The following is a 23274-nucleotide window of genomic DNA, read 5'->3' on the forward strand; positions in this document are numbered from 1 at the left end:
AAAGTTTCCTTTTGTTGTTCTAAAAATGTCCTCGCAATCTACCAGCCTCGTTCCCTTTATGAGGCTGCCCCATCCTTTTGGAGTCGTTTTGCTGCTTCAAGAATTTTCTGGGTCTGCATGTGCCCCTCCTGCCTCCCCAGAGAGGTGTGAGTTGGAACTTAGGAGAAAGGAGTATATAGATTAGAAAAGGGAAGCCCAAAAATGGTACTCATCACCAAAACGGGAGAAAAAAAGAATCTGAGGATGGTAACCATGCATGTGGGCTTCTTGGGTGTACGTATGACGTCACAAAGGGATGGTCATATATACCACATGGAGGACGTTCTGAACCCCACCATTAGATGGTAGGATAATGCACAGCATGTGAATCTTAAAATTCTTCAAGATTCAAAACTACTCTTACTACAGGTAAGTAACCATTTATTTTCATCTCATAATCTTGTTCAGTAAAAATGAATAAACAATTTCTTTACAACATTAGGCCTATTTGGAATTAATATTACACCAAGATTGAGTGACCACATTGGGAGGGCCATGAGCTATGCCATCATTCTGTTAGACAGTAGCAGTGGATGTACGGCGCCACTTGAGTGCTTGAACTGAATTTCACTTCCAAAATAAACTCAGTCTTAATCTTTGCAGAACCAAAAGTATCCAGTTCTGTATCTGTAAATTAAACATAAATGGTTTATGAAGGCCAAAGAAACGATCTCTCAAACATCTTATCAATACATATTGGGTTAGGTTTTCTGCCACTTAGCAACTAATGATTACTTAGTTAAACTAAAAGCAAAGTCTGTTGTTTCTGCAAATGCCATGGCTAAACCTTTTAAAATTTGCCATGCTCCTCAACAACTCTAGTTTTAAAAGTAAGTAAAGCCAAATTTTAGTCTGAAATTCTTTATGGTCTGGCAACGTTTTGTGAGAGGCTCCATCGTTTTTGGGTTAATCCCTGGTTGGCGCTGTATCATGTTTAAACTGCTTAAGTCTATACCACAAATACACATCAGGTTTGAATGTGGCATAGAGAAGGTCTCTTTGCTAGCTGAAGTAGCTTATGCTACTGGCCACCCAAGGCCAGTTCTCCTGCCGACAATACTTCACCATCAACAGCCCTACCACGACCGCTGAACCCACACCGGACACCTGTACCACCGAAGCCCTGACGTGCATCCTGCTCAACGTGCACTTCCTACACAGACACACCATGGAGATCTGGGACCTGCTCGACACCCTCTCGCCAGATGTCGCCTTCTTCGTGGAAACATGGACCAACGCCACCTCCGCCCTGACATCGCCACCGCCATCCCCGACGGATACAAGATTCAGAGAAAGGACCGCCCAGGAGGAGGACTCTCCATCGCACACAAGAGCTCCCTCCGACTCTTCACCTCCAGCACAAGCGCCCCCCTCTCCAATACAGAGCACCTCCAGATCCAGACCAGAACCACGCTGCACGGGACCCTCACCTAAAGACCACCCCCCAGGCCTCGCGCCTCTTCCGCCACCACCATTGCCGACCTTGTTGCACCCCACGCCATCGCCTCCATGGACTACATTCTCATCGGAGAACTGAACTCCCACCTTGACAACCGCTGCAACCACCACCCTCCTGGACAACCTCGCCAACCTCGGACTAAAGTAGCTGGTCACCACCCCCACCCACATAGCCGGACACATATTCGACCCCACCTTCACAGGAGGAACAACATCCACTTCAGCCACACCCCGCAGCCGCTCTGGACAGACCACCACTGTGTACACTTCACCTTCAACACCACCACCACTCCCAAACCCGCCACGAAGGAACTGGAGTAAGATCACAGAGGAACACCTCAACACCACCCTCCTCCATGACCCCCCCCCCCACCACGACCGACGCCAACTCTGCAGCCAAAGAACTACACCGCTGGATAACCAGCTGCGCAGACAAGCTCGCACCCCTCCACCACCCTTTCAGACAACGCACCCCTGAAGGCCGCCTGGTTCACCACTAACCTCCAAGAAGCCAGGCGCTCCTGCAGACGCCTCGAGAAACTCTGAAGGACAGGAAAACCGCCGAAGACCAGAACACCTACAGGAACGCCATGACGGCATACCACCAGCGCATAAGAGCCACCAAGCGAACCTGTATCAAGAATAAAATCCACACTGGTAACGCAAAAGAACTCTCCAACATGATACAGCAGTTCACCAAACCCCCCAGCGAAGCCACGGATGTCACACCATTCAAGAATCTCTGCAACAAGCTCAGCTCCTACTTCCACCTGAAAATCAAGGCCCTCTACGACAACGTCTGCGAACAGACTCCAGACACCACCCCCCTCTCCACCACCAACAACCATCCCACCTGGAAACCGGCTACCACTGAAGACACCGCCACGACCATGAAGAACACCCACTCAGGAGCCCTCCACAGACCCATGCCCACCACACATCTCCACAGAGCCACCGCCGCCATAGCACCCGAACTAGGCCGGACCGTCAACGCCTCCTTCGAATCCCGCATCTTCCCCGACGACTGCAGAGCGGGCAGAGGTCAAGCCCCTCCTCAAGAAACCCTCGGCTGACCCGACGGACCTGAAAAACTACCGGCCCATCTCTCTCCTTCCCTTCACAGCCAAAGTCACCGAGAGGTTCGTCAACGCCCATCGAAGAGAACGCCATCCTCGATTCCTCCCAGTCCGGATTCAACCGCAACCTCAGCACCGAGGACGCACTCCTCGCCGCCACCCTACTAGGGCCACATTGCGGCCCTCATCCTCCTAGACTTCTCCGCAGCTTTCAAAACAGTCTCCCACCGCACTCTAGCAGCCAGTCTCTACGACGCCAGCATACGTGGAACCACCCTCAACTGGTTCCGCTCCTTTCTCACCGGTAGAACCCAAAGGATCAGACTCCCACCCTTCCTCTCTGAACCCACAGAGATCAACTGCGGAGTACCCCAAGGATCCTCGGTCAGCCCCACGCTCTTCAACATCTACATGGCCCCCCTCGCCGCCATCGTTAGACAGCATGGGCTCACCATAGTATCCTACGCCGACTACACCTAGCTCATCCTCTCCCTCACGAAGATCCCCGAATACACGAGACTCCGCTTCCAGGAAGGAATGAAAGACGTCGTTGCCTGGATGAACAACAGTTACCTTAAGCTCAACAAAGAGAAGACAGAGGTCCTCGTCCTTGGACCCTCCTCCACCGCCTGGGACAAAACCTGGTGGCCTTCCACCCTCGGAAACCCACCCACTCCATCAGACCATGCCTGAAAACTCGACATCATCCTAAACTCTTCCCTGACCATGACCCGCCAGATCAACTCCGTCGTCTCCACCTGCTTCAACTCCCTCTGCAAGACCTTCAAGTGGACCACCCCCGAATGCGTAATCGGCCGACTGGACTACGGTAACGCCCTCTACGCCTAAATTAACAAAACCCTGCTACACAAGCTCCAAACCATCCAGAACACCGCAGCCAGACTCTTCTTTGGAACCCCACAACACGAGCACATGACCCAGCACCTACGAGACCTCCACTGGCTCCCCATCGAAAAGAGTAACCCTCAAGCTACTCACCCACACCTACAAATCCCTCCACAACATCGAAACCAAATACTTCAACGAAAGAGTCTCCTTCCACATACCCAAAACGAACCTCTTCTCTGCCAACCTCGCCCTGGCAGAGACCCCACGCATCCGCAGAACCAGAGCAGGCGGAAGAATCTTCTACGTCTCAGCAAAGGCCTGGAACGAGCTCCCAGTCAACATCAGATGCTCCCCTACTCTGCACACCTTCAGGGAGAGCCTCCAGAGCTGGCTTTTAGACTGAACATTCCGTAAACACATTGAGGTCAGGCTAGTAAGACCACAGATAGAGAAGTAAAAAACCCTCCCCTATTGGCCCAGTGTACATCAAAGGTCATGTCCTGCCTGACGTCCTGGTTGTGCACGATGCCTGTAAGTTGGGTTCTGCTAAAGCGGCAAGTGACACCCGGCCATCTGATAAGGAAGTTGCACCTGGCAAAAGAGTGGCAGTGGAGGCGGTCAGCCTCTGGCAGATGGCCAACTCCACAGGACTCCTTTCCTGTTACAATAGGGCTCAGTGGGAAGAAATGCTGGAGTTGGTCAAAGACCTCCCAAAGAGTTTAAGAAGAGGGAGGAGGAGCTAGTATTGTAGGGCAAGACCATCTCCACCATCTGTTGCACCATCAGAGTCATCGACCTCACCTTGAACAACTTACTTGACCATTCTCCTCACCCTAATCACATATCACCTGTTTAGCGAGGGGGGGGGGCGACTAACTTCAGAAGCAGGGCAGCACCCACACTCCCCCCCTCCTCTCAGCAATAGTGCAAGAGATCTAGTGCTGGTCTGTAAACCACAGCATTCATCTTTTTGCGTAGTGCCTTCCAGGAGTGGACAGCGACTTGGCACACCTGCTCAGCAGGACTTGTTTACCACTCCTGAAAATGCAAAATGGCCGGTTACCACATTCCATGGTCAATGCACAGTTGATGAACTCGTCCAGGATCTTTGCCTATGCTTTTCTGCCTCTTCCAGTCCTTTCATACATGGTTCTGAAGATGCAGAAAACCTCTGTAAAACTTATTCTGGTCGCCCAGACAGTCCTGGTAGATGGCACTCCTCCAGATGTCCTTCAGACCACATAAGAAGCTCCCCAACAAGCTGGGCCTTCTCACTTGCAACCAATGCCAGATCAGAAATCCAAACATTAGACCTGCACAATCCTGCGATCTAGCAACACAGATCTACCTACGCTTTCAACAGGAATGGATAGACATTCTGTAGGAATTGTGTTGAACTACCATGTGGGCCTGCCATGGTGCAAAGTGGAAGAGGCTTGTCCACTATTGGCATTGCCAAACGCCTGGACCCTCTTAAATCCCATGTCCAGGACATCATATGCTGTCTTCTTCATCTGAAAAACTAAGGCTTTGCTTACACTTCTATATGACTGCATTTAGCTACTATGGCTGCCAGCATGCATAACGGGGAACATTCCTCCCTCTTTCGCATTCCAGTAATCAAGGCCTTCTTCATGGAGGACCTCAAGAGGGTCATCTATCACTAAGTCCCTGCTGCACTGATATGGAACCGTGTGGTCCTTACCAGACTCGTACTCTCATTCTGCCTCCTGCTCCCCCATCTCTTCTTTGAGCCCTTGGATTCTTGCCTTACGCAGTTTGTCTCCTGGAAAGTAGCTTTCCTTTCAGCCGTAACATCTCGCAGAAGCAGCAGTAAGTTGCAGGCTCTCACACTCCAAGAACCTTGCATTCATGTCCACAAGGGCAGGAGAGTTTTCTTAACCAATCCAATGTTCTTCCTCAAATTTCCCCTTTCCACCTTACCTAAACCATAACGCTGCAAGTTTGTTTTTCCTGGAACAGTCTTGGTAGCAGAAAGAGCCCTTCACACCCTAGATCTTAAGCATGCTTTAATGTATTACATTGACAGCACCAATCCTTTCTGCTGACCTGATCAGCTATTTGTACCCTTTGCGAAACCTCACAAGGCCAGCATGTTTCCAAGTCCGGCATTACCAGATGGATAGTCAAGTGCATCCAAACCTACCATAAAGCTTAAAGAGCTCTCCCTGCTTCCCCCACGGCACACTCTACATGCAAGGAGGCAGTATCCTTGGTCTACCTTAGTAAAACCTAGATAGCCGACATGTAATCCAGCCACTTGGTCAACCCCACACACTTTCATTAGGCACTATTGCGTGGGGATCATAGCCCACCCGCAGGCTTTGGTTAGCCTGACATTCTTTAATACTTTATTTCAGACATCTGCATCATCTACACGCTAGCCACCGCTTGTAGGGAGTACTACTTTACAATCTATGGAGTGTGTGTATCGACAGCAACATGTGCTACGAATGGAAAATATTTTCCTGTAAGCATTTGTTCGTAACATGTACTGCTGGAGAATCACATGCGCCCACCCTTCTCCCTGGAAGCGCAAGCAAATTTCCAAATCTTTTATTTTTGTAATTTTTTTTAATTCAACTTCTACAATACAAATGGTACACCATATTGCGTTCAGTCGCCACTCCATGCCTACTCTTACCCGCTGAATGGAATACACTCTAACATGGATTCAGTGCCCATGTGCATGCCTACTAAGGATGAAGTTACAGTGCATCCTGTAACTCAAAGGCCTTTCCTAAAGGAAAAAAAGTTGTAAACATTCAAACCCAAAACCAGATGGCAGGAGTACGCAGGGCATATGAATCTACAGCACTACATGCTACGAACAGATGCTTGCAGGGTAAGTAACATTTTTCTAAATTCTCTCTTTACTTGTCTTAGTTTTTTCAAGTTTTATAATGGTCTCCATTAACTGTTACAATAAAACTTGTTATAATGATTCTTAATTCATTTCATACAACCGCCCTTCTGTGTACCAGAAATCATTCATGAATTCATATGATATATTAGCCTGTTCCTTTTATACATAATGGATGACCCTAATCCTCCACAGAAAATGAAGAACAGCATTTTAACAACACTACAATGGGAATTGAACATTATGCATTGAGTTATATGGAAAACCATAATTGTAGAAGTTTTGGCATGTTAGTAATGTAGCGAAACGCAGCCAAGAGTATTTGTTCTATGAATATGTTCTACATTGAAAAGCTTTGTACAACCATGACATCAAATATCGGGCTGATCTGAATCTGGAATGGGTAATGAGAAGGGTAATGAGATGCACCACTACAGTAGAGGTAAGTAAGTTATTTTTGTCTTGTTGCTCTCTAGTTGCATTATGTCGTCACAAGGCTTTTGTTGTGCTGTGTCTTTATCTCAATATTTTCTTTGCGTTCCTACTCACACATCTATTTTATTCTGTTACCCAGGGTGCCAAGAGATCTCAGAAGAGTTTCGGGCTCAAGAGATCGATGGGCAGGCACTTTTGCTGCTGAAGGAGGATCACCTGATGAGTGCCATGAATATCAAGCTAGGGCCAGCACTGAAGATATATGCCAGGATAAGCTCGCTGAAGGACTCCTAACAAGCTGAGGAACTGCACTCGTGCAATGAAACCCTGTATTGCGCTGAGAGTAAAGTCGGCTCGCGTTGGCCACGCCTTGCATTGGTATGGCTGATCAGAGCCCGACTGCAGCTCTGCAAAGGAACTCCAGGGCTTCGCAGCTACAGATTATAAAAGCTAACTTTGTCAGAACCGACAGTGGGTACTGGTACATGTAGCCCTGGTCACCTGTGGACTGAGTGGTTTATGAGGAAGTGGAACCATCAGTCTTAAACCGCACTAATTTTGGGGGTATCTGCAGCTGTATGTACGTGTGGTCTGTCCACACAACTTACCTCAGTTGGTACTTTTCCCTCACCTAGCCTCAATTCTCTCAGATTTTAAGTTGTAGCAGTGGCCAACGGGTAACCCATGAGTATATTCCAGTGATTTAAATTATCTGAGTATTTTCAGTAAAAAGGTAGCAATGCACACAGCACTAGAAATGCTGCAATGCTGTCAGTGCCCGACTATTTTCAAAGGTAATTTGACCGGACTTGTGTACACAACTCAGGACTTGTAATAAAACAGTAGGAGCACTTCTCTGCAGGACTTATATTTAATAATACAGGGCTGACACATCTGTGCAACATCCAAAGTTGCAAAGTGCAAAGACTGCAGTGTCGCCATTCTCATGATGTGAAAATCACTCCAGGAATTGGACTGTTGACATAGAGTTGGAGGCCTTGATCACTACCCTGTGGCGCACATTGATATTGGGGTAAATTTTCTAAATGTTACACTTCTATAACTGGATAACAGAACATGACTTTCACTGTCATCAAATTATTTATTTTTCCTGAAGCTTTGCCACATAAAAAAGGAATTTGCTGTTGCACCACAGATTTTGTAAAAGTTGACATTTGGGATCTAAGAGCTAGACTATGAATTATCATTATAATGCGCTCAATGGTCAGAGATGTTTCTTTTTCTGGAGGATGTGGACACCCGAGCATATTCCTTCTCAATGATGAAACTAGCATTACACAAAGAGTAAATATGACATATATTTATTCAGAAGAATACCTTTCTTTTCCAAGATCTGGACACTGGTGGCTTTTTCCAAGAAAAGCAAATCTGAAAATAATATATGCTACCCCAAACCAAATACATACTTTCCTAGTTTTTGTCAATTCACGTCCAATTTTACTCTATTTCCTTTCTTGTGCAGATTTGCCTACTATTTAACGTACACTAGGATCTCCAGTCTTCCCCTTGCAATAGTTCCTTGATAAACGAACCCTACATGGTCCCGCACATAGCCATTTCTTGCTGTGCATTCTCATTCACGCGTGGCTCTCAACGTCTCAGGATATCTATGTTTGCATCTATTATTTCACTTCCACTCTCATCTATATTTGAACTCCGAGTGGCGTCATCCACCAAAATATTCGATTCAAGCGCTAAAATCTGGAGACTCCCAGCAGATGATTTATATAGCGGGATATGTTGATTTATGGTCTAAAGAACACTTTCTTTTTTAGAACAGCAGACATAGTAAAAAAACAGCATGTCGGATATCGAACACAAGACCTTTAAGCTCCAAAATAATGTGGAGACTTGTAAATGTCAAGCAATTTCCTCCATAACAAGCACTGTATTTGGCAGGCCAGATTATGTAAATAATTCAGTTTGGGAAAAAAATAATGTTTATAAGACTACAGGGTTAAAACAATAGACATTGAAAGCATGTTGGGAAGGTCTCATGGACTCGTTGCAGAGATTATAACCTTTGATGATGGGTCCTTACAGCACAGATCAGCAGCGTGTAAAAATATGACAGTAACGGCATATAGGCTTTAGGATGATTTGTTGTTCAAGTGCTCAGGTTGTTGAACGTTTACAACCACTTTGTAATTCGTTTTATGTAAATTGTGTGGGTCTAAGTTTCTTGACCTCCAGGACATTGGTGCTGCCTTATTCTTGTAGACGGTGCTAGCAATGCAAAATCCTCTCCCCCTGGCCTTGCCTCACACCTGGAATGAGTGGCATGAAAGATAGGTTAGTTTGCCAAACTTTAGTTTGCCAAACTCCTGACAAAGGAACCTGCCTTTCTTCCTAATCTCCTTTCTCTTATTTGCGGTGGCAGACAAAAGTAGTTTCTCACTAGAAAACTTAAGGGTGGAAATAATGCAACAGGTTCAAGGAATGCAGAACGATTCTAGTCAGGCCAGGAAACTACAGTTCAATGGAATTTTGAGTCCGCTAGTGCAGTGCAAGGTTATTTGGTGCTCCAGGCAAAATAAAAAGTTGCTGCAGGAGCACACCACCCCTTAATAACTAAGAAATGTTTGGGCTTTTTATTATCCGGTGCCAACGTAGAGTGATGACCTTAATCTATCGCCTTGCTTCACCTTCTGGAAGTGCCTGCTGTGTGTGCAAGGAACAAAAGGCCACAAAAATCACAGGCCTCGTGGTTTGTTGCTCAGTTTCAATAGGCCTGCTGGTCCTATTACATTGTCGCAAACAACAAAGGCATTGTTAATTCCTAAGAAGTATTATGGTCGCCCTTTGTTTGACACACAGATTTTAGGTTTTTATTTCAACATCCTTCATTTTTCTCTCTGGTTATTATTTGGAACAAGAACCTTATCTGCCAGTGACTCCACTCGTTGGTAGATCAGAGACTTCTCAGAAGTCTCAATTCTGCAGGACAGTCTTATATATGCGGAATTTGTTAGGAATGCCATAGGAAGAACCATATGAAATTAGGACTCATTCAAAGTATAGCCGAAGTAGAGCAAGAGTCGAAATGCGTGTTCTATTATATTAAATCAATTATGATAAAAAATGGGGGCATTTGGCATTTCAGCTTCAGGAGATTGTTTAATGTGCTCCACCAGGCATGCCAGACAATCAAGAGCCCAATATCTATTGTTCGGTACTTTTTTTATCCTCTTCTCTTTAAAGGTTGACTTGTTCCTGCATTTAGAAATGCAAAAGCAAAATGCTTGTTTTCTCCCAAAAACACAACAGCCAGTGCATGTTTAGATTCCGTGGTTTTATGTCCATTGGCAGCTGGTTCTGTCCTTTGGTACTTAGACACTTTTTGATCCCACAGAAAATATCTTTACCTATAACTTAGAAAGGGCTCCTGTGATTAGAATAGAAATAAATATTGGCAGCAAAGCTTGTAATACATTGGACCGCACCAGCAATGTATTGGGCATAACGCTGTGGGCATTTTTTTACTCTTGAAGATGACGCGTCATCTTTATTGGAAATATTTAAGTATGTGTATGTAAAGAATAAGAAAGGAGCCCTATGTTTATAGGGGCCCGATTTTCTTGCTCTTCGAGATAATTTAACTATGTCTGTGTAAGAAGGGACACCCAGCGGTTGGCTTTACATGCACAAGGGTTGCTTCCAGAGACTGACTCCATCTTCTTTTGAGTCTACATCTCTGTTTTGTTGTGATTTTTTTGTTTGTTTGAATGGCTGAATGTTAGTTAAATTCAAGTTTTGGTGGGCCACTACAAGTCAAAGCACCGGTTACCCATTCTGTTTTAGTGGAGGCTACAACTGAATGGCTCCTTGTTAGAAAGGGTTTGCAGGTGAAGGCAGAGGCCAGCAAGTCATCTGCACTTGTAATTCTTAATTTGTTAAGAGAGCTGATCATTGAAATGTACTGTTCCATCTGCAGGTGGGAACAGAGACATCATATTCCCTCTGAAAATGTTTAATAGAAGTTTTGTAATCTCGTAAAGGAAGTCAATTATAAGAGGTATGGGTGTTTGCCATGCTATCTAGTATTCTTGCATTTAATTTAAACGTGGGATATGTTAAAAATATTAAATGGACCATCATATGTGGCATACTTGGAAAGAATGTGCACACACCTCGTATCGCGTGCTGTTGCTGTCGTTCCATCTACTGAGGGGCTGGGTGCAATGTTTTACCATGACTGGTTTTACTAACTGTATTATAACATGGATTGTTACAGTTTATATGATGAGATTTTCATTTAGACACTTAATCTGAGGATTCTTATGAATTTTGCACTAAAATCCATTTGAAGATATATTTTTGGGTCTGAGGTGTAAAGGTGCTTGTGTCACTCTTGGTCAACATAACATACACTTAATCCAAGGGGTTCAGTCTTCCTGGCTTCTTTGGCTCTGGAACCTTCAGCCATTAGCCTGAGACCTTGTCAGTAACATCTGGGTTCAGCCCACAAGATTATTTTGTATGTACCCTTCAATTTATATTGAAATGCCTGAGGGATAGGGGAAGGCAAAAAGCAGTTTTTTTAAAAATCCACTGCATAAAAGTTTTGCATCCGCTTACAATTTCACAGTTTTGCCTCCTTCTGCCCAAAATTAAAAATGGTGAAATGCTGGCAGAATGCACAGCTGCACGAGAAATCATTGCTCTGCGCAGCGAGGAATCCATGAAACGAGGATTTCTTTTGGTGTTCCGCATTGTCAGGGACCAGACAACTAATTACCATAATTGTAAAGGCATTTAGGTTACTACATTGTCCCCTAACGTATCCGAGCATGTTCCCCAGGAGGACTGTGCAGTCAGGCACTGCGAACCGGCTTTCCTCTTGGGAGCATTACTTTCAAGAGTGCTATCAGGGCCCCGAGAATGTACATACCATAATGCAATTATCATTGAGGCAAATGCATCTATTAAACGCTTTACTTTGCCAATGCTGGCTGTGGCTTGCCACAATATTTGGGCCTGATATGTATGGCCAAATTTAAGGGCGGAGTTCAGTGGTATAGAAAGGGGAAATAAGTGATCACTACTGCAAGGGACTGGAAGGGCTATGTGAGGCATATCTTTTCTGCACTGCATCCTGTATTTATCATGTAGGTCAGGCCCGGCAAAAGAAAATTCAATTTCTCATATGAACATGCCTATATCTGTAGTAAAGCAGAAAAGAAAGTATTGATGGTGGATTTATTGTATAGACTGAGCCCAGTGCTGTTACTCGTATATTGTTACTTGTACATCATCTCAATATGGCTGTTGGTCCGAACAGAGAGTCTAGGAATTGGATTGGCATGGAAAAAAATGTCTCTCACGCATCTTGTAGATGTTTCACCTTAACATTAATGAGAAATATGCCTGGGGTAGAGTGCCACCCTCCACATAGCCCAACAAACCTAGTGGTTTCACATGGCTGGCATGCTCGACCTGGCACATTTCTATTTGTTCCCTGCTACCGGACATACATAAATGATGGATTATTTTTAAAGACTCTATCTTATTTAAGATGGGACTTTGAAAAAAAATAAAGTCAATCTGTTTATAAAGGAAACATTCCCTTTTATTGGTGGGCAAGTTAACATATCTTGAAACATGTTTTCTTTGCGAGAAAGCTTTCTGTATCTTTTAAAGCAACAATAATTTCTTCAATGTTGAGAGTCTGTTGTAGGTCCTGTTCACTACCTGGAAATGTCCTGGTATCAATAGTTTTGTCTTCTTACCAACATCAGTATTCTCCTTCAGTTGGTAATGCAATCACTGGACTGATTAGGTGTCCAGCGTCTGATCCTATGAACGTTTTTTTTTACCTATAAAGAGCTGGTAACTCCACTGGTGCTATCCTTTCTGGACTCATGTCAGGGTTCACATGAAAGTTCTTTATACATTTTTTCTAAATAAACAAGTAAAAAACCCTTGTTTGGTTGTTGTGCTTTTGGTCTTTTGTCGTGATGTGCGGCTGTGGTGACTGATGTTAATTTCACTGCAGGCAGTTTCTTTCGGACAATGACAAAGGAACATGCAAAAATCGTATACAAGCTGCAACATAACCTGTACCGCTTCTTAAGGGATAAACAATTATGTTCGAGGCATATGAGCTGCAGATTACACACTTTTGCATAGATCGCCATCTGGTGTTGGGCCCGGATGTTTGCAGATTGTTTTTCCTCTTAGAAAGTCTTTGGAAGTCACGAGGTCGGTGACTCCTCCTTTGGATCGTATTGCGCATGGGCTTCGGCTCCATCCTCCGATTGTTTTTTTCCGCCATTGGGCTCGGATGTAATCTTCGCGCTCCGGTTCCGAACAGCTTCCAGTTCGACGATCCAGGCGCAATCCTCACCCCAATCACTGTATTGTTTCGATCGCGATCTCTTCAATCAACGCGCCTTCTCATCGACACAAACCTTCCGTTCAAGTTGTCGACGGCGGCCTTCGGGCCTACCCAGGCTCCGGTCCCGGCTCATGGAAAGAACTCCATTTAAAAAGTGCCCTCGATGTGGGTCCAAATTTCCCCACACCGATCTTCATGAGGTATGCAACCTCTGCCTCTCCCCTGAACACGAGGCTCGAGACTGTCCGGCCTGTAAGTCTTTCCGATCCAAAAAGACTATTCGGGACCGAAGAGCCAGAAGGAACATGGCACACTCCTCGACGTCCATTCCAGTTGACATCTTCGGAGACGACATCGACGATCCGGAATATCATCGCACCGAAGAGTACCTCGTCAGCCCTTCTGAGGCCGACGAGTCAGATGTGGAGGACATCACTCAGGCGCAGAGGGTCGTGAGTACCAATCTTACACACCCCCCCCACCCCCCCCCCCCCCACAACCGCGCCGATACCCAAAAAGGCTTCGGTCACACCTTCGCCTCCGGGCCTTGGCAAGACCAGGGACACTGCTTCACACACCCCACCTTCGGGCCCGGTGAAGAAGCCAAGTAAGCCTTCCGGCGACTCGGGCTCGAGCCAGCCTACCAGCGGTGCCGAGAAACACACTTTGGCACCGAAAAAGAAACCTGCCTCCACCTCGACACCGAGCTCCGCACCAAAGCCCTCGGTGTCGAAACCCAGCTCTTTGGCACCGACGCCATCTTCGGTACCGACCAAACCACACAGGGCTACCGGCACCGACACTTCCAAGCCGAAGCACATCTCGGCGCCGACCAAGAGACCGGAGGGTCCCAAGCCGGGTTCTAAACATCAAACCGGCACGGAAAAACCTAAAAAGTCATTGGCCCCGACGCCTTCAGCGCCGACGGAACTAATTACCTCACCAGAGCTATTTACACCAGATCCCTTGCAAAAAACTCTCACCAAGGATCCAAAAACTGGACATTTGACACTCTCTACCAAAAAGAGACATTTGGAGAAGCCTGCTCCACCTCCAAAGAGGAAGGACTCTGCTACCTCTCCGTTCAGAATACCTTCCCCTCCCCCTCCACCTCCACCCTCTCCGCCCTCTCCACCCCCACCTCATCGTTCTCCTACCCCGTCTCCAGACGATGATGATCAGGGGGACCCATATGATGATACAGGGGATGTGCCACAGGACCCCACCCCTACAGGATCCCCAGATCCATGGGACGATTACAATATACCAGATATCCCCAACGTCCCACAAGATGATATTTACCCTTCTAGACCATCTCCACCAGAAGATTCATTAGGGTTCAACCATCTTCTGCAAAGTGCTGCACATTATCACTGGGTGGACTTGCATACTGACCCCGTGGAGGAAGATTTCCTCCTAGACACATTTGATACTTCACATAGGTCCACCTCCATACTGCCCATGCTCAAAGGGGTGGTAAAGCATGCGGCAGAAGTTTTTAAAGACCCAATTAGAGCCAGGGTCCTTAACCCACGTATTGAGAAGAAATACAAACCTGCTCCCTCAGATCCCTCTTACATCAGAGGACCAGCGCCGCTAGATTCCTTAGTAGTATCTACGGCACGTAAAAGGGCAAATTCACAAGTGTCAGGTGATGCACCACCACCTGACAAGGAATCAAAACTGCTAGATGCATCAGGCAAACGCACAGCATCCCAGGCCGCCAACATATGGCGTATAGCAAACACTCAGGCACTGCTGGCCAGATATGACAGGGCTCATTATGACGAATTGGAAAGCATAATGCACCATCTCCCTGAAAAATATAAAGGTAGGGCCAACGAGTTAATTCAAGAGGGTAAAACAATCACAAACACCTCCATACGTTGTGCCCTAGATGCAGCAGACACAGCCTCCAGGGCCATCAACACCAGCGTCCTTCTCCGTCGCCATGCTTGGGTAAGGGTATCTGGGTTTAAACCAGAAGTACAAGCCTCCATCCCTTTGACCAGGAACATCTATGCGGGCCAAAGGTGGATGAGGCCTTAGAAAAGATGAAAAAGGACACGGATACCGCAAAATCCATGGGGGCCTTACAGTCTCACCCGCCCAGACGCTCCTTTCGCCGCTCCTCCTTTCGGAGTACATCCAGAGGCTACTCCTCCGACACAGCGTCCACATCATACAAATCCCCTACTCAGACCACCTTTACAAAAGGTTACCAAAGAGGCGGCTACAGGGGTAACAACAACAAGGACAGAGGCAAAACAAACAACGCCCGTTCTGCCACACCTCCTACCCAATGACTTCCACCCGCTCCCCCCAGACCATTCCACTCCGGTCGGGGGCAGACTCCAAAATTTACTTCATGTCTGGGAGACCATCACCTCGGACAAATGGGTGACCCAAATAATTCGGTCAGGCTACTGCCTAGAACTAACATCTACCCCCCAAACATTCCACCCAGGCAACGCCCAATGTCACAAGAACATTCAACATTACTAAAGCAGGAGGTAATCTCCCTCCTACAAAAACAGGCAATAGAACGCGTTCCTGTCAATCAACAAAATATGGGGGTCTACTCCCTATATTTTCTAATACCAAAAAGGGACGAGACTCTACAACCTATTCTAGATCTTCAGCCCCTAAACACATACATACACTCAGACCATTTTCACATGGTAACGCTTCAGCAGGTACTTCCGCTCCTCTCCCAGAACGACTTCCTCACCACACTGGACTTGAAAGATGCATACTTCCACATTCCAGTACACCATGCTCACAGAAAGTACCTCAGATTTGTAGTGGACGGATAACACTACCAATTCAAAGTGCTCCCGTTCGGAGTCACAACAGCACCACGGGTATTCACCAAGTGCCTAGCGGTGGTGGCGGCACACCTGAGAAGACAGCACATTCACGTCCTCCCATACTTAGACGATTGGCTGATAAAAGCCACTTCATACAATCAGTGTGTACGCCACACCGCCACCACAATCGAACTACTTCACCAACTAGGCTTCACGGTGAACCACCAAAAGTCCCAGCTACAGCCATCCTACATAAAACAATACCTCGGTGCCACCATAGACACCTCAAAAGCAATAGCCTGCCCCAATCCGGCCAGGATTGCAAGCATTCAGGCTTTGCGACAAAAATTCATACCTCAACACTCCCTTCCAGCACGAGTGTTCATGCAACTAATAGGGATTTTGGCCTCTTGCATTTTCATAGTGCCCCACGCAAGACTCCAGATGCGTCCTCTCCAAGAGTGCTTAGCGCGCCAATGGAACCAGGCCCAAGGTCAACTGACAGATCTGATGTTGGTAGACGGTCGCACCCATCGCTCTCTGCATTGGTGGAACACCACAAACCTTTCCAAAGGTCGACCGTTCCTGGACCCGGTTCCCCAGATAATACTAACAACGGACGCATCGCTCTCCGGCTGGGGAGCTCACCTATTACATCTCACCGTGCAGGGCATATGGACACCTCAACAAAAGTTACTCCATATCAACCATCTGGAGTTACTAGCAATCTTTTTAGCCCTAAAATCTTTTCAAACACAGATTTCAGGCAAGGCAGTCCTCATTCGCACAGACAACATGACGGCCATGTATTATATACAAAAACAAGGCGGCACACACTCTCCACAGCTCTCTCAATTAGCACAGAGCATATGGAGATGGGCAATTCCCCACAAAATCTTTCTCCTAGCTCAACATGTCCCAGGAGTCCAGAACACCGTGGCAGCTCTGCTCAGCAGACAGACACAACAAATCCACGAGTGGGAACTTCACCCACAGGTTCTTCATCCGTTCTTTCAAATGTGGGGGCATCCGCAGATAGACCTCTTTGCCACCCACGAAAACACAAAATGCCCAAGCTTCGCCGCCAGATACCCACACCCATTGTCCAAAGGAAATGCGATATTGATGAACTCGTCAGGCAAATTTGCGTACGCTTTTCCGCCTCTCCCACTCATTCCATTAGTGGTGCGCAAACTACAACAGCACTCCCTCACACTAATCCTAGTAGCTCCAACGTGGGCCAGACAACCGTGGTACACCACGCTGCTGGAACTCTGTAGTACCACACCAAAAACTACACCTCTCACCATGCCGCCTAACCCTGAACCATGGAGAGATCAGACACCCGGACCCAGCTCAGCTCAACCTTGCAATCTGGCTCCTGAAATCCTAGAATTTGGGTACCTAAATCTTCCCCCTGACTGTATGAACGTCATCAGAGAAGCTAGACGACCTACCACTAGAGCGTGCTACGCTGCCAAGTGTAAACGATTTATTGTTTATTGCCATAACAACACCATCAATCCTCTGGACGTGTCCATCCAACACATCATAGGCTACTTACTCCACCTACAAAGGTGTAATCCAGCCTATACGTCCATTCGACTACACCTCGCAGCAATTGCAGCTTACTTACAAAACAGGCAACATCTATCACTCTTCAGAGTACCCGCCATTAAAGCCTTCATGGAAGGCCTGAAAAGAATAATTCCCCCCAGAGTACCACCCTCACCTGTGTGGAACTTAAATATCGTTCTCACAAGGCTAATGGGGCCTCCATTTGAACCTTTGCATAAATGCGAACTACAATTCCTAACATGGAAAACAGCTTTCCTTGTAGCCATCACTTCCCTTAGAAGGGTCAGTGAGATACAAGCACTTACCATACAAGAACCTTTTCTTCAAATGCACCATAACAAGGTTGTTCTCCGTACCAACCCAAAATTCCTACCTAAAGTCATTTCCCCTTTTACATAAACCCATCTGTAGAACTACCAGTATTTTTCTCGCTACCACAGACCGTTGCAGAAAGGGCTCTGCACATGCTAGATGTCAAACGAGCCTTACTCTACTACATCGAGAGAACACAACCTTTCCACAAGACCAAACAACTGTTTGTCTCTTTCTCTCCACCACACAAGGGCAACCCCATCTCAAAATCGGGGATAGCTAGGTGGATTGTAAAATGCATCCAGATTTGCTACCACAAAGCAAAACGAACGCTATCCGTTTCCCCTAAAGCCCATTCAACACGAAAGTTAGGGGCTTCCATGGCATTTCTAGGGAACATCCCATTAGATGATATCTGCAAAGCAGCTACATAGTCAACACCGCACACTTTCACCAAACACTATTGTGTAGATGTGCAAACTAAGCAACAAGCTAGTGTGGGCCAGGCTGTACTTATACACTATTTCAAACCACTGCAACAGATACCGGTGGTCGCCGCTAAGGTTGGGAACTGCTATATAGTCTATGCAAAAGTGTGTAATCTGCAGCTCATATGCCTCGAACGGAATATGCTACTTACCAGTATGCATCTGTTCTTGGCATGTAGAGCTGCAGATCTACACACGCCCATTCGCCTCCCCGGCTACCTGTATCTGTTCCAGTTTATCTTATTTAGATACACACATGGGTTTCTTCACTGTTATTACTACGCTCCATCTTTCCCTGCTGGCGAAAAACAATCTGAGGATGGAGCCGAAGCCCATGCGCCATACGATCCAAAGGAGGAGTCACCGACCTCGTGACTTCCAAAGACTTTCCAAGAGGAAAAACAAACTGCAAACACCCGGGCCCAACACCAGATGGCGATCTATGCAAAAGTGTGTAGATCTGCAGCTCTACATGCCAAGAACAGATGCATACTGGTAAGTAGCATATTCCTTTTCCCTGTGCCACTTGTCAGTCTTTTGAAATTACAGGTACCGATATGTTCAACTTTGGTACCATGTGCAGGTCACTTGAAGCTGAGATGGTTCAGATGATGGAAGAAGTGGAAATGTGTCAACTTTACTAGAATCATCAAGTTTATATCAATTAGTATTGCACAAGTTCAAATAATCATGGCACAAATACTAAAAATCACATTATTCATTAAAGGAACATCCTCTTCTGCTAACCTTCATAGTGGCTTTTGCATTAATGGGGTGGTTCTTATAACGTAGGGCTACGCAGACAACAGGGCTCGCAGTGTTCTGGCTAGATTGACAACAAATAAGATTTATTTTATAGAAAAAACTTGCACTCCACTAAAGGCATATATGGTACTGGTTCTGGATTTCTCTAATGACCAGCATAAAGGGTGGGTAAAGATAGGTTTGAGGCATATGAGCTGCAGATTGTACACTTTGCATAAATCGCCATCTGGTGTTGGGCTCGGATGTCTGTATGTTGTTTTTGTCGTAGAAGTCTTTGTAGTCACAAGGTTGGTGACTCCTCCTACAGACGACAGTGCGCATGGGCATCGACTCCATCCTTAGATGGTTTTTTCCGCCATCGGGTTTGGATGTGACATGCTGCGCTCCGGGTCGGTGTCATTATTGAACCCCCTTTCAACGCCCAATCACAGCTAACTGACAGTGTTGTCTCGATCGCATATCCTTCAACGCACCCTCGTCGAAAACCTTCGACATCTGCGAGCTTCGACGTGGGCCTTTGGGCCTACCCGCGCCGGTAGCGACGGACGTCGATGGAACGGACTCCATTTAAGAAATGTCCCTAGTGTGGTGCTAAATTCCCCACACTCGGACCTCCATTCCGTTTGTAATCTGGGCCTCTCTCCAGAACATAGAGAGGACGACTGTGAGGCTTGTCTTTCATTCAAATCCAAGAAGACTATCCGGGATCGTCTAGCTCGACGCCACGATATGTACCAAGGCACAGGTTCCATTCCGGACATCTTCCATCCAGGTCCCGACAGCCTTCCGGAACCAGAGGAAGAACAGGTCTCGGTCTCCGAAGCAGACTACTCTGACGCCGAAGATAACATCACTCCGGAGCAACGGGACGTGAGTACCGAGACCCCTGCCCCACCCAAGCCTATACCAAAGGCTCCGGTGACACCTTCGCCTCCAGGCTCAGGTCCACACCGAACAAAGACTTTGAGCGCCCCGCCTCCGGGCCCAGTTCCGAAGGACAGAGAAAAGCCTTCCGGCTCGAGCCAGCCACCCGGTTCCGAGAAACCATCTTCGGCACCGAAAGTTGTCACCCGAGAGGCCGTGCCCCCCTCCGCCGGCACCGGAAAAACATTCGGCCCCGAAACCGGCAAAAGACCCCTCGGCACCGAAGCAGCCTGATAAGACCTCGGCACCGAAACACACAGATAAGCCTTCGACATCTAAGACGAAAATATTAAAGGAGAAGCCTCCCATAACTAAGCCTCCCAAACAAACACCTCCAGAGGCGAAACAACTCACACCGAAGGTCTCGGAACCAGGGAAGGCTTCTATACCCGACACTGCCACTAAACACCCAAGACCAGTTTCCAAGGAGAAATCTTCCACAACGAAGAAAACTATCAATTCCAAAGAACTTTTTCTCCCCGATCCGAAGCAAACCACCATCTTAATTCATCCAAAAACTGGTCATATAGTTACCAAGCTACCTACAAAGAGGACACCAGAACATTTACCACATGCACCAGTTCCTCTCAAGAAGATACGCATAGCTACTAATACTACACCACCACCTTCACCCCCCACCAGTTAACCCTAATTTACTCATTTCTCCAGCACATTCTCCACAGCCAGAAGATAGTGATGATGCACGTGGGGATGGGCAAGAAGATGAAGATATAGTACCACTAGACACTGAAGATCCTGATGATCCACCACAGGATCCAGACCCATGGCATGATTATAATACTGATCCTGATCTTAATAATGATCAGGACTTCTACCCCTCAAAACCATCTCCACCAGACGACAATGTGGGTTTTGCCCAGTTAATTAATAGGGCCGCAACATACCATGGAGTCGAACTATACTCAGAACCTGTAGAAGAGGATTTTCTTTTAGAGACCTTTGACCAGCCACAAAAATCTGCTCATGTCTTACCAATGCTTAAAGGTCTTCTTAGACACGCTCCTGAGGTGTTCAAAGACCCAGTTAGAGCTAGGTTTCTTAACCCCAGAATAGATAAAAAATACAAGGCAGCTCCCACTGATCCCATCTATATCAAGGGTCAACTCCATTTAGATTCCCTAGTTGTAGCCAATACGCGCAAAAGAGCAAACTCTCAGGGGTCAGGTGACACACCACCTCCTGACAAGGAATCTAAGTTATTAGACGCATCAGGTAAACTTATGGCGTCTCAAGCTGCCAACTCCTGGAAAATAGCAAACACACATGCCCTTCTGGCAAGGTACGACAGGGCTCACTATGATGAGCTGGAAAAGCTCATTCAACACCTCCCTTAACAATATAAATACAAAGCCAATGACCTTATACAGGAAGGCAAACTAATCACTAATACATCCATAAAATGCACGCTCGACGCAGCAAACACTGCGTCCCGCTTTAACCCTGCAGTGGACACATCTTTAGAAAAGATAAAGAAGGACACGGAGACTGCCAAGACTATGGGAGCACCACAGTCACCCTCTACCAGAGGCTCCTTTCGGCGTTCCTTCTATAGAGCAGGCTCCAAAACAAATACACCAGAGCACCCATCCTCATCCTACAAAAGTCCCAACAAGGGCTCCTTTTCCAGAGGATACTCTAGAGGAGGTTACAGGGGAAACAACAACAGAGGCAGGGGCAATAACAACCGCAGCTCACCTAGTACCAAACAGTGACTTCCCTGCGCTTCCCCCCCGATCATCCAACTCCTGTCAGGGGAAGCCTCTCACAGTTCCTGCCTCTCTGGGATTCCATCACAACAGACAAGTGGGTAAGACAAATCATCCAGTATGGTTATTGCCTGGAACTCACTTCTACCCCTCCCAACATTCCTCCCAAACAGCGTCCAATGTCATCAGAACACCTGATGCTTCTCAAACAGGAGGTTCTTGCACTATTACAAAAACATGCAATAGAACCGGTTCCCCTGCCCCATCAGGGCACAGGGGTTTATTCCCTCTATTTTCTAATTCCAAAAAAGGACGGCTCTCTCAGGCCAATACTGGACCTCAGACCGCTAAACTTTTACATCCAATCAGACCACTTCCACATGGTCACTTTACAACAAGTGCTTCCACTACTCCAGCAAGGCGACTTTCCCTCCACCCTGGTTCTAAAGGACACCTACTTCCACATTCCCGTTCATCCTGCTCACAAGAAATATCTCAGGTTTGTGGTAGATGGCCATCACTACCAGTTCAAGGTTCTACCATTCGAAGTCACCACGGCACCCAGAGTTTTCACCAAGTGCCTCGCAGTAGTTGCAGCCCACTTGAGAAGACAGCACATTCATGTCTTCCCTTATCTGGACGACTGGCTCATAAAAGCCAAATCCCACAACAGCTGTGTTCAACACACACTCCGTACGATACAACTGCTTCACAGTCTGGGATTCACACTAAATCAAGGCAAATCCCATCTCCATCCGTCCAGAAGACAACATTATCTATGAGCTACAGTAAATACTTCCACAGCCCTAGCATATCCCAACCCAGTCAGGATAAGTGCTATACAGGCACTAATTCAAAGATTCAGCCACAACACTCACTACCAGCACGAGTGTTCATGCAACTAATAGGGATGATGGCTTCTAGCATTTTTCTCGTTCCTCATGCAAGACTACAAATGCGTCCATTACAAGAGTGCCTAGCACGTCAGTGGAACCAGGCTCAAGGTCAACTAACAGATCTGGTGTTGGTGGACGACCGCACCCATCTCTCGCTGCAATGGTGGAACACACAGAACCTTTCCAAAGGGTGGTCGTTCCTCGAGCCAGTCCCACAGATAGTGCTAACAGACACATCACTTACCAGCTGGGGAGCTCATCTTCAAACCCATACCATTCAAGGTATCTGGACCCCCCAACAAAAACTATTTCACATCAACTATGTGGAATTGTTAGCTATATTCCTAGCGTTGAAATCTTTTCGACAGCACCTTCCAGGGAAAGCTGTCCTAAGCCGCACAGACAACATGACAGCAATGTACTACATACAGAAGCAAGGGGGGACACTCCCTACAGCTATAACACTTAAAGCAAAGCATATGGAGATGGGCCATTCCGCAAAAGATATACCTCCTGGCAGAACATCTACCAAGGTTACACAATCAGATTGCGGATCTGCTCAGCCGTCGGGCACAACAGATCCCCGAATGGGAACTTCATTCTCAAGATCTTCGTCCATTCTTTCGAATGTGGGGACACCTAGAAATAGATCTGTTTTCCACACACCAAAACGCA

The 23274-nt window shown here is 46.7% G+C and overlaps 1 protein-coding gene across 9 annotated transcripts in view; it reads left to right on the forward strand.

Annotated features, from left to right (window-relative positions):
• PHC2 (polyhomeotic homolog 2) overlaps nucleotides 1-12683 on the forward strand; it is a 556042-nt gene extending 543359 nt beyond the window's left edge. For all 9 annotated transcript variants that reach the window (XM_085603959.1, XM_085603955.1, XM_085603952.1 and 6 more), the window contains one exon: nucleotides 6881-12683. In XM_085603959.1, the coding sequence (XP_085460085.1) occupies nucleotides 6881-7035 (155 nt within the window). In that variant the 3' untranslated portion in view covers nucleotides 7036-12683. The remainder of the gene's footprint in view (nucleotides 1-6880) is intronic.
• The last annotated feature ends 10591 nt before the right edge of the window (nucleotides 12684-23274 follow it).

This window comes from Triturus cristatus, chromosome 1_2 (genome assembly GCF_964204655.1).
Source record: "Triturus cristatus chromosome 1_2, aTriCri1.1, whole genome shotgun sequence".
Taxonomy (NCBI): domain Eukaryota; kingdom Metazoa; phylum Chordata; class Amphibia; order Caudata; family Salamandridae; genus Triturus; species Triturus cristatus.